At 39.4% G+C, this 12,725-nt stretch overlaps 1 protein-coding gene across 1 annotated transcript in view; it reads right to left on the bottom strand.

The window, feature by feature from the left end:
• The window catches only part of LOC136874430 (X-linked retinitis pigmentosa GTPase regulator-interacting protein 1), a 1,071,624-nt gene that overhangs the window by 399,354 nt on the left and 659,545 nt on the right, over positions 1-12,725 (bottom strand). Inside the window, exon 16 of the mRNA XM_067148064.2 lies at positions 11,707-11,836. Within this exon, the coding sequence (XP_067004165.2) occupies positions 11,707-11,836 (130 nt within the window). The remainder of the gene's footprint in view (positions 1-11,706; positions 11,837-12,725) is intronic.

Genomic DNA, 12,725 nt, shown 5'->3' with positions numbered 1-12,725 from the left:
TTAATGTTTCAGCGCCCCCGCAGCCGCGCAGCGCCGCGCAGCGACTGGGGAGGGGGATGGGCCCCCTCCTCTCCAGCGAGGACGACATGTGCACGGCGAGCCGGAGCTCACCTCCCGGCCAAGGCTGATGTGCGGCGCACGACCTGCTACATGCCCGCAGCCTGTATCTGTTCACCGCGGGCGCGGCGTACTTCAACACCTCTGCTCCCCTCATTGTGCGGGCGAGCGGTATCTCAGGGTACTTGAGGGGTCCGAGCGGCCTCCGTTGGACGCAAGCTGCAACGGCCGGTCTGGCCATCCGACTCAATCTACATCAACTACATGGACAGTCACCATAAGCAATAATTACATTTGGGAATTTAACAACAATATTTGGTGGACATTGCAAAAACTTTTCTTCACCTTTTAAGCATTAAAGGTTTATCTTCAGAAATTCAACTTCTACAAACATAAAAACTTTACTGCACCGGCAACAACAAAATTTTGAAATTGCAACCAACCAAATTACTAAAATCTTATAAATGCTTCCGCAATTAATCTTAATATCAACATCAAAACTTGGACCTTATTTTGGAAACAAAGCTTATGTTCTTCTGCGTTACCCCTTGGAGGAACTTTTGGGGGGGGAGGTCTGTACCGGGCGGTACACCTCTACTCTGTTTATTTAAAAGTTGCGCCAGTTGAAACTCCTCTTCTGGAGGAAGGTTGAACTTTATCTATTCTATTAATTCTCTACTTTCTCAGAAGATGTCACCACGTGGAAAATTTTGAGTTTTTGAACTGTGTCACTTTTGATGTGTTTTTGTTTCGCTTGAAGTAAGAAGTGTGAACTTTCTCTTCTAGAGGACACTACTGAAGAATTACAATAGTGCAACCTAGTGCGAAATCAAAGAACTATTTTGTTGGAGAAATTTTTATTTCAAAAGTTTGTTTCTTGTTAAATTTCTTTCTGTTATTGTTTAAGTTGGCTGTATACCCCTCTTTTTCCCCTTAGTTTGGATCTAGCCAATCCCGAATTTCTTTAATTAATTTTCCACCAATAATGTGTTTCCTTTTCCTCTATGTAGGGGTTTCTTTTCCCGAACCAATAAAGATTTTGTGGGAGGGTGTTTTATTTCCCCTAACGCCTAGAATCTTCCGCGAGAGGATATAAACTGCTGATTTTGGGGTCTCCGGGCCACTTCTGTTCCATCTTTCAGTGTATTAAGTACATTGCAGGAGGCGGGAAGCGCCTCTTTCCTCGGCAGCGATCTACTACCAGGTAATGGCCTATTAATATCTTCTTTTCTTGCTAGGTCGGTAGTTTAACTCTCGCGGCGGGTTCGAAGCGTTTTCCATCATGTAACCTTTTCCTAAAATGTAACTACTCTTTTCTTCTTTTCTTGTAAAGTTACATATTGGGATAGAGAGTGCTAACCCTCTCGAGCTCCCACTCACATTTGTTTTGAGGTGAACTTATTTTCTCAAACTTTTCTTCGTTTATGTAATGTAAAGTGTTCTTCTCTAAGTCACCTCTGTAGTATGGGATTAGCCCTTGCGTTAGTGGCCCAGAGCCAGATTAGGTTTTAAAAGCAAAGTGTATTAGGAGTGCAAGTTCACCTCCTCTCAAGTTGTATTTTAGAGGTCATGTATTAATCTTTTCTCACCTAATAGACCTCAGTAGGTTGGGTATTTTACCCCTGTGTATATGTCCTTTGAGGACGACTTGAAAGTTGAGTTTGGTGTGGCCTGGGAGAGGCTTAACTTTAAGAGCGAGTGGCTCTTTTCTAAAACTGAGAGTTGTATGCCTCGAGGAGGCTTTGCTGTGTAATTTGGAGCAAGGGCTCCAGGGTTTGAGTGGGGTCTTCTGCCCCTTTTGTTGAAATTGGTATATCTTAAAGTTGAGCTAGTGGCTCAAGAATTGTATTTTCAGGGCTCGAAGCCCAAATTCTTTAATCCCTGTAATTGTACATTTCAAGTTGTATTTCGGCTACTAAGTACCTGTTCTATTTGTTGTTACCTAATTTTGAAAAGAAAATATAACCTTGTTAAATTTTAAAATTTAATTTCTCTTTAGTAGCTTGAGACCTATTCACCACCCAGCACCTTCTTTCATGCTTAACTACCACAAAAACTCGGTAACAATGTCCTTAGAGGACAACTTGAAGGTGGAGTTTGGTGTGGCCTTTGATAGGCTTAAAGCTTGAGAGCGAGTGGCTCTTTCTTGAAAATTGAGTGTTGTATGCCTCGAGGAGGCTTTTCTGTGTAATTTGGAGCAAGTGCTCCTGGGCATGAATGGGGTTTTCTGCCCCTCTGTTAAAACTTATTTTGGAGTAAAGTGGGGCTAATTGCCCAAGAATTGTGAGTTCGGGGCTCGAAGCCCAAATCCGGTAAATACTGTAATTGTACTTTTGTTGCCTTGCTACTCTGTACCTGCCATGCTTGTTATTTCCTGATTTTGAAAAGAAAATATAACCTTGTTAAATTTTAAATTAATTTTAATTTCGTAGCCTGAGACCTGTTCACCCCCGCACCTTCTTTCACCTCTGCTGTTCCACAGATACCTCGGAACAATTATAATTGAAAAATATGTTTTGTGTTGTGTTGGTTGTTCTGAAAGCTATGTTTATGTTATATTTGTTGAAGGTATTAGTAATTTGGTGGATAGTCGGATTACTATAAGTAAAAATAGTGTATTTATTTCTGTTAGGTTTGTCTGGTATAAGGTTTGTGGACAACTTGTTTTTAATCTTATGTATTAGGCGGTTTACCATTTCGATCTTGTATCTATTAATTTTGGCAAGATTCCGTATGTAATTTAGTTCAGTTTTTAAGTTTATAGGGGATAATGGAATTCTTAAATCTCGGTATATCAGGCTGTAAAAAGATGCCTGTTTCTGTGATCCGTGGTGTAGTGAAGAATTATTTATGGTTACTGACGAATGTGTAGGTTTTCTGTGAATCTGATACTCAAAGGAGTTATTGGTTCGGGTGACCTTTATATCTAAGAAGTTTAAGGAGCCTTTAACCACATCTTCTTTTGTAAAATTTACGTTAGGGTTGATGTTGTTTAAGTTTTCGAATATTTCGTTGCTGTTGGTGACATTCTTATCAATTACTACAAACGTGTCATCCACATACCTCAACTACAAACAAATTTCAAATTTCTTAACTACTGATTCAAGGGGAAAAAAACTAATATCATAACATATCTCATCTCAATTTTTCATAATCAATAATGTAATCATTCTTAAAAAATTGTTTGTTTTAAGATTATAACTAAAGTATTGATGATGCCCAATAAGAAAGGCGAAACATGTCCACAACTTTTTAATCTTTTATGATTATGTAACCACAAAATGTGGTATTGAATAGGTGAATGATAAATGTATTCTTTGTAAAATTGAATGTGATCACTGTTGTCAATGCGGACCAAAAATGAGATTAATGACTTGTAGCCATTGCTAAGCCGTCTATGTCATTCGTAAGGGATATTGTGTCACCCGATGGTGTTTGTATCGATCATTCCAGAACACAGGCCATTCGTGATTTCAAACCTCCTGTTTTATTTGCACTAGAGAAGTTCCGACTATATCTGGAACACGTCAAGTTCGACCTGGAAACAGATAATCAAGCCTTAATTTGGGTATTAACTAGGCTGTGTCATACTGGTCGTATAGCCTGTTGGGCCATCAGAATTTCTGCATTCCAGTTTGATGTAAGGTATATCAGAGGATGTGAAAATGTCATTGCGGATGGACTAAGCCGCATGTTTTCTCAGGATGTGGAGACCCCTGAACAGGAAGATAATTCATCTCTTCCCACGCCCATACCTTCAGGCATTAATGCCATTCTAACTGATGCCCCCATGTTGTTTAGGGATATTGAAAAATATCAACGTGAAGATCCTGTGCTGGCCCCTATTATGGAAATCCTTTCTTCTGGGAAACATGTTGTCCCTTATGTATTGAGAAACAGGGTTTTGTGTTGCCCGTCGATGCATCATCAGAAGATGAAAGTAGTGGTTCCAGCTGTTCTTGTGCCTATGATCTTCAAGTACTATCATGAGACCCCATTAGGGGGCATTTAGGCATCTTCAAAACTTGGGAAAAGATTCAAGAGATGTTCATTTGGAAAGGTATGGACGGCAAAATTCGTGAATTGGTAAAAGCTTGTAAATCTTGCTTGCTTAGTAAGCCCACCTTGTCCACTAAGCTAGGTCTATTATCTTGTCATCAACCAACGCGCCCCATGGAGCGCCTCTATAGAGACTACGTTGGACCCTTCCCCCAATCTAAAGGGAACGTCAATAAATTCATTCTGGTATGTGTAGACAGTTTCACTAGATTTTCATGGTTATTTCCGATTAAACTGGCAACCACGCAGTCCACCATTTCTTGTTTAAATACCATATTTGCTTCTTTTGGTCTCTGTCAATATATAGTTTCTGATAATGCCAAAGCCTTTACATCCAACCTCTTCCGTAAATTTTGTTTTGATCTGTCTATATCACTTCGGCTTATTATCCTCAACCATCTCTGGCTGAGCGGGTCAATCATTATCTTAGATCTGCCTTAATCGCGTTTCATCATGAAGATCATTCAAGGTGGGATATGTCCCTGCATTGGTTAGCCTTTGCTTTAAATTCAGCGGTTCATGAGTCCCATAAGTTTACTCCAGCTTCTCTTATGTTTAAATTTGTTCCTAACACGCTGCTCTCTAACCTTTGCTCACTTAATAATATCTTACCAGAGACATCCCTTTAATATTAGAGATCTATGGAAGAAGGCTAAGGCCAACCTGAAGGTTTCTCATGAAAAAGTTATGGAAAGATATGATTGTGGACGGAGGCCCACCAATTTAAAGGTCCGAGATCAAGTCATTGGTTAGAAACTTTGTTCCCGCGTGCAAGTGGCCCCCAGATTTCATGGGCCATATATTATATTAGATTTTTATACGCCAGTTACCTTATTGGTAAGCAATCCAGGCACAGAAAGAATCTTTAGAGTTCACCTCTCCCAGGTGATACCTGTATAATTGCATTACTATTTTCGTTAGCCATCAACATTTAGCAGGAGTTTGAAGGTTATAATTTATTTTATTTGAGGCCTTCTGCCCCAAGCGTTTCATTTCACTAAGTATATAACCTGTTATGTACAATATTCCCCTCTGGTTTTCCTGCTGTCAATTCCTTGGTGGCCATTACCTAGCCCCGTCTCCTGCATCCACGCATTGTTCACACACACATCACCACCAACGCCGCCCGCACCTCTGCCTCTCAAATAATGATCATACACTCCAATTTCAAGCAACAACACTTCTCTGTCACCTAGATCTTACTGTTTCAGTGCCCCCTAATCTGTCTGCCGCCGTACTGTAACATCTTGCGAGAAACACAAGAGAGGAGAACAGGCCCACTTTGTTCTAGTAAGGCCTCCTTCTGAATGGCGCGCCGGAGTCCATCTTCCCGGCAAAGGCTGAAGTGTGGTAACCCTACGGCCAATACTTCTGGGGACTGTCCATATTCTTCTAATCTGCGGCGACCATCACTACGACTACCCCTCTCATAATAGCGGGGGAGGTGTATCTGAGGGTACTTGGAGGGTCCAGGCGACCTCACCTGGGTATTGGCAGCGGCGGCAGCTCTTGCCGTCAAATCTATCAACATTTATTTAACTTCAACGAATACAAGGACACTCTAAATTTGGATCTACAAATTTTTCTACAAATTAACTTCTAGAAAAACTTTGAAAATGTTTTTAAAAGTGGAAAGTATTTTTCAAAATTCTTCTGTGTCACATTAAGGAAGGACATTTGGGGGGGGGGGGGGAGGTCTGTACCGAGAGGTATACCTTAAAGCCGCGCATTTAAAATAGGCGCCTTTATGAACTCCTCTATCGGTCAAAAGGTGAAGTTGATACCACACGAATTTGGAACTTTAATCAGAAGATGTCACCACTGAAATATTAAGTAATTTTGTTATTGTGCAGTTTCCTAAACTGACTGAATTTCTCCTTGTTTGTTTGCTATACATCAAGAAGTTTGAACATTTTTCTACATACGATACTACCAGAAAACTATGATCATGCACCCTGGTGCAAGGTGAAAGAACTTATAACTTAAAGAACTTTCATATTCCTAGGTTTTCCGTAACTGATCTATGTTCATTTATTTTTGGGTTGGCAATACTTCCTTTTCTTTCTGCCAGTTTTGAATCCAGCCAATCACTAATTTTTGTAATTAATTTTCAACCAATCCCGCATTTCTTGTTCACTTTGTTTTAACCAATAAAAATTAAGAGGGTGTGTCCTGATTAGTCTTGTATACTCTTGAACCTTCCTTGAGGGTTTATAAACTGCGGCTTTTCAAGTTTCCTGGCCGATTGATCACCGTCTTGATAAGTGTGTATGTTAAGGCAGGAGGTGGGGCCACCTCTTTCTTCGGTCAGCAGAATATCTATAAGGTAAATGCCACATAACTTCATTCTATCTTTCTTGCTACCTCCGCAGCTTTATTCGAGGGGAAGGTCTGAATCTTTAATTATGTAACAGTACCTTTCTAAAATGTAAACTTTCTTTCGGCTATTGTAAAAATTTCATAACATCTTTAATTGTAAATCGGAGATAAAGAGTGAGTTACCCTCTCAAGCTCCCCTTCATCTTGATTTGAGATGTCTGCGATTTAGCAACCTTTAGCTGTCTAAATTGTGGACAAGAAGGCCATTTAGCGAAGGATTGTGGGAACAATTTGTTTTGCACCATGTGCCAAATAGAAGGCCACCGCTCAGATCAAATGAAATGCCCTACTTACAGGAAGTTGATATTAGAGGCAAGAAAGTTGAATTTAAACAACCAATAATAGACATACTGCAGGCGAATCTCATGAGGAAACCCGACAGTCATGACATTATGTACGCAACAGCCTTGGAAAGGAAAGTGGACTTAGTGCTTGTTAGCGAGCCAAACAGAAGGCAAGTAGCTGAAGGTGGTTGGTTCACGGACAAAAGATGTGATGTAGCTCCATATTTTTTAAATGGTAAGTTGGAGGTGCTAAACATAAGGGCAGAAGGATATTTGTGTATTCAACTTTAGCAATGTCAGCTTTATTGTTGTTATATATCTCATAACATCCCTTTTGATATTTTCAGAGCTGAGGTAGATGTAATAGTTCAGGACTGTATGGCGTCAGGTATTGAATCTATCATTCTGGGAGACCTAAATGTCAAGTCGCCTCTGTGGGGAGCACCAACTGCAGATCGTAGGGGAGAATATTGGGCGGAATGGATAGCGGCCCTAGACTTGGTGGTTCATAACACTGGAATCTTACCAACTTTTTCCAGAGGGAGCTCAGAGTTTTTCATAGACGTCACCCGCTCAACGTAGGGTATAGCATCATGCATTGTTGACTGGGAGCTTATGGAAGATGAACCTCTCAGCGACCATCGTTTCATTTATTTTCAGGTTAAGGGATCAAAGAAGCTTAATGATATCATGAAAACGGTGTGGAATTATAACTGGGAAATTTTTAAAATTGCAATCAAATGGATGTTACAAACTGTAGATACAGGGCAACATACTCTAAAAGATGTAACACCGAGCTCGATAGCTGTAGTCGCTTAAGTGCGGCCAGTATCCAGTATTCGGCAGATAGTAGGTTTGAACCCCACTGTCGGCAGCCCTGAAAATGGTTTTCCATGGTTTCCCATTTTCATACCAGGCAAATGCTGTACCTTAATTAAGGCCACGGCCGCTTCCTTCCCACTCCTAGCCCTTTCCTGTCCCATCGTCGCCATAAGACCTATCTGTGTCGGTGTGACGTAAAGCAACTGGCAAAAAAAAAAAAGATGTAACTGCTGTTCTTAAAGATGCTTGTAGGACCAGCCGACTGAGGGGATGAACAAAATATAAAACACGTGTCCCTTATTGGTGGAACAATGAAATAGACATGCAAAGGAAAAACTGCAATCATAAGAGATGAATCTTTACAAGATCTACGAAAAGAATCAGCCAGGTCAACTTAATACAATTAGAAGATGACTATAAGGCATCAAAGAGGCAACTAATGAAGCTAATAAAGGATTCTAAGAGAAATCTCTGGCAAAAGCTATGTGAAGATCTGGACAGTGATATCTGGGGGGCGGGATATAAGATAGTGACTGGTCGATTAATCAACAGGGTACCAGTTCAGCTCCCAGCTGATAAAAGAAAAGCCATAGTGATGGAGTTGTTTCCTTGTACTAATGACAGACTTGAAATGGAATCAGATTTTAGTGTTGCAGAACCGTTTACTGTGGTTGAGTTACAAGAGGTAGCAAGCAATATGAAGACTGGTAAGGCACCAGGTATAGATGGCATCCCACCAGAAGCCATCAAGTATGCAGTTGAGGAGGCACCTGGTTGGATCTTATCAGTCTTCAATGATTTACTGAAAAAGTGTGAATTTCCTGATGAGTGGAAAGTAGTCAAGCTAGTGCTGTTATTGAAAGCAGGGAAACTATCATTAGATCCATCAGCATACAGGCCACTTTGCTTATTAAACACCTTGAGCAAGCTTTACGAAGGATTGATTAAAACGAGACTGGAGAAAGAATTTGAACAACAGGGAGGACTTTCTTTGAACCAGTTTGGATTTAGAAATGGCAGAGCCACAACCCAAGCTATTGAGAGGGTGATTCAAATACAGGCAGAGAGCAGTGAGAAATGGACTGTTTTGATAACGCTAGATGTCAAAAATGCTTTTAACACTGCTTCTTGGAGCATTATTTTGAGAGAAATTTGTAGAAAGAACATTTCCCGGTATCTACAAGAAATAATTACTAAGTACTTCAAAGGATGAAGAATATGCTTGATGATCTAGAAGACCTTGAAATGAGTGCTGGCGTTCCACAGGGATCTGTCCTAGGACCCACCTTGTGGAACATTCTATATGATGGCGTCCTACGCCTGCAGCTGACAAAAGGGACAACATCTATCGGCTATGCAGATGACCTTGTAATAGTGGTAATAGCATAGAATGTAGAGGAACTGACCTTCTGAGTAAATAAATCACTGAGATGAGTTAACCTTTGGATAGTAAATAATAAATTGAGACTGACTCCACATAAGACTAAGGCTGTAATTTTGAAAGGTTCCAGGAATTGGAAGAATGTCCGCTTCTTATTAAATGATACAATGATTATCCCAGGGAAGTCTGTACAATACCTTGGGGTTCCTATTGACAGGAATTGCACATTTGGTGCACATGTGAAGGCAGTAACTCAAAACGCAGAGAAGAAGGCATCAGCATTAGCTAGACTTATGCCTAACATCGGGGGACCAAGAACAGTTAAGAGACAGATTATGTGCTCTGCAGTATATTCCATTTTACTTTATGCTGCACCTATCTGGCACAATGCACTGAGGAGGAAGATTCACTGGAGAGCTATGGAAAGAGTACAGAAGAAAATGCTGCTCAGAGTTATCTGTGCATATCGAACTGTTTCAACAGCAGCTTTACAAGTTGCAGCTGCCAGTATTCCCATTAACCTCCTTATGGTAGAGAGAAAACTTTGGCACGAAAGGGGTGCGGCAAAATTTGCTGAAAAACATAAAGCCTTGAGGAACCAGCTCTTACTAGACTGGCAAGGCCGATGGGATGGCACAACCTATGTTGGGCAATGCACAAAAAAGCTAATACCTGACATAGGAGGCTGGCTTAAATGTAGACATCGGCAGGTAGATTACTATCTGTCGCAGATCCTGACAGGACATGGAAGATTCGGCGTATACGCCATGAAGATGGGAAAGACGCAGGGAGATGGTTGTCGGTACTGTTCGGAAAGGGATACAGTAGAACACACTTTTTTCTACTGTGTTCGATGGGAAGAAGAACGAAGGAAAGCCTGCCAACGACTTGGCCGACAGCTCACGCCAGGGAATCTTGTTCAGATCATGTTGGAGAGCCTGCTTGCCTGGAACAAGTAAAGGCAATGGCGACATGCATTATGGAGACGAAGGAGAAAGAAGAGAAAGGAAGAACTAAATAATATACATCACTCCAATCTGATGTCATGCTGCCAAGCAGTTCCAGAATGGGTTGAGTGAAGAGGGCAAGGGGTTTTAGTTGGTGGAAACCGAACTCCCACACAGAGTGGTGTCTTTAACAGATTTTCCCCTGCCACAACAACAACAAAAACTGACTACTACTACTATGTTCCAACAGAAATGAATGAAAATTTCCATTAGGTTAAATGCTGAAATATTGAAAAGATTATGGAAGGATTACACACCAATAAAGAAGCAAGATACTATCTAATAAAATAACTACACAACAATTCTAAAATGCACTTAGATATATCCTAATAACAATATATAACAGCTTAACTGAAATAATGGAATCAAAGTTAAAACTAAACAATACATAAAATATTGTTCTTCTACTATGCACTAAAAGAAATTAAAAGCACCCTTAATTACTGAAATATAAAAAAATACAAGGGGAGATGCCTAAAACAAGTGACCTAATAACCTCTCTCAAAACTATGCTGAGACTTGAATTACAAATATTGAAATATACAGATCAGATGATTTACTTGACCATATGCCAACAACGGAATATTTCAATATGAAGAGCAGCAATAATCACCAACAATCTTCAAAGTCTGTTTATTTTCTTTAACTAAATATGCAATGCTATCTGTATAATACTGTTTATTTAAAGAAACTGTTTCTTTCACAATAGGTGCAACGGACCTTATAGTGCTATACGAAATATCGTGTCTAGTACCTACACAAATGTAAATGTAGAAACTGTGGAAGGTACAACTTCGTGTAATAACCTGTCTTTATAAATATCATACCAACAACACTGTAGATATTTAAACAAAAAAGGAAGGAGTATTATTTCCTATTTCACCCAAAATAGGTACCAAACAAAGTAAACATAACCTACAGTACGCAATCTACCGAACACCAACAAAGCTACTCAATGTAAAATTGAAAAAATAATCACTAATGTTGAATACTTCTGACAAATATCAAACATAAATTATTTATTCCATTAACTAGATCACTCAAACATTAAAAGTTTCTATAATGCTATGTAATAACTATTTCATCACTACTACATGACAGAGCACTATCAACAAGTGACCGATCATTACTGCCTCCAACAATGGAGCCAGGAATCAAACCCAGGGCCCTCTGAACTGAGGGACACAATGCTGACCTTTCATCCAAGTAGTCCGATATCATCATCATCATCATCATCATCATAATAATAATAATAATAATAATAATTTTTTTTGCTAGGGGCTTTACGTCGCACCGACACAGATAGGTCTTACGGCGATGATGGGATAGGAAATGCCTAATAATAATAATAATAATAATAATAATAATAATAATAATAATAATAATAATAATAATAATAATAATCATCTTCCATCCCACTAATAATACTCTGCAGTTTTTGGAGGTGCTAAGATGCCATAAATGCCTGGTAAACCTACCAAAATGAGACTGGCATATTTGGACTGAGGCAGGATCAAGCCAGTCTCTTTGGCCTCAGAATGCCAGCAATCTAACAACTGAATCACTTGGCCTAGTATGGATTACAAAATAAAGAAATGTAAAAGAATAGCTCTATTATGTGATAGAGATTAACTCCCAACCAATGTCTACAATTTTGGATTTTTTTAGAGCATAATCAGTGCATAAGCTTGAGAATATTAGTTACATGTTTTCTTACCACGGATGAGATGTTTTGATGAGCTATCCTTATAGGAAATATCTTCAGAAATTTTCTTTGATAAACTTAAACCGCTCTTCTTATTCAAAACCTCTGAACAAGCTTCTGCAGCGAACTTAGATGAGCAAACCTAATAAAAATGAAGATCCATTACTTTACACCTTCACAGTAATATAAAAATGAGTATTTTTAAATATATTAAAAGACACAGTGATTTTCAAGAACTTCAAATCACAACACAACTGCAGACACAAGTAATTTTTGTGCTTGTGGTCCATATGATAAATCACTATACATCAATAAGCCATATATTCAATATGTCAGTCACAACACACTAAATCAAAAAAAGTAAGAGTTTCCAGAGAAAAGAAATATTTCAGACCAGTATTAGTATTCGGTTACACACACTGGCAGGGGACTGCTGCCAGCTAGAAAGAATGTAAAAAGTGGGACCATCCTGCTTTAGGATATACTGGGCACACATGCACGGGTGTAGCCAGTTCGCTGCAGAAGTTGTCCATGAGGGGATTCATTTTTTCATTGTGGAATGGGGATCTGTAACAGTGATAGCAGTGTTGTGCTGTCTGTTTTATTTGTGTTTATTTACTCTTTTGTAGATCATGGACTTCAAGAAAGTACAACAATGCATAAGAGACATTTCTAGTGAATTAGAATATTCAGACTTGAGTGCTTCATTAAATAACGATTCGGATAATGAGCATGAAATTCCTCTGGTGCTTCACAGAGTATATTCAGACTACAATGAGATCTTAGAAACAATCCTGAACCAAGTAATGACAAGGAGGAGGAGGAGAGTGTATCCAGTGATAACGAGATATAGTTCAAGTTCAGGTACCAACATACTTAAGAAAGAATGGAACCACTCTGTAGAGCTATATTCCTCTGAAGAAACAGGAGTCAAACCAGACAGTATAACATTGTTACCAACCTAGCAGGCCCTAGTCAAGATGTACGAAGTGCTAACACTTAAATACGATTGCTTCAAACATTTTCTTACA

Source organism: Anabrus simplex, chromosome 5 (assembly GCF_040414725.1).
Source record: "Anabrus simplex isolate iqAnaSimp1 chromosome 5, ASM4041472v1, whole genome shotgun sequence".
NCBI lineage: Eukaryota > Metazoa > Arthropoda > Insecta > Orthoptera > Tettigoniidae > Anabrus > Anabrus simplex.
The sequence above is the reverse complement of the archived record's forward strand: the minus strand, read 5'-3'. Positions and strand labels throughout refer to the sequence as shown.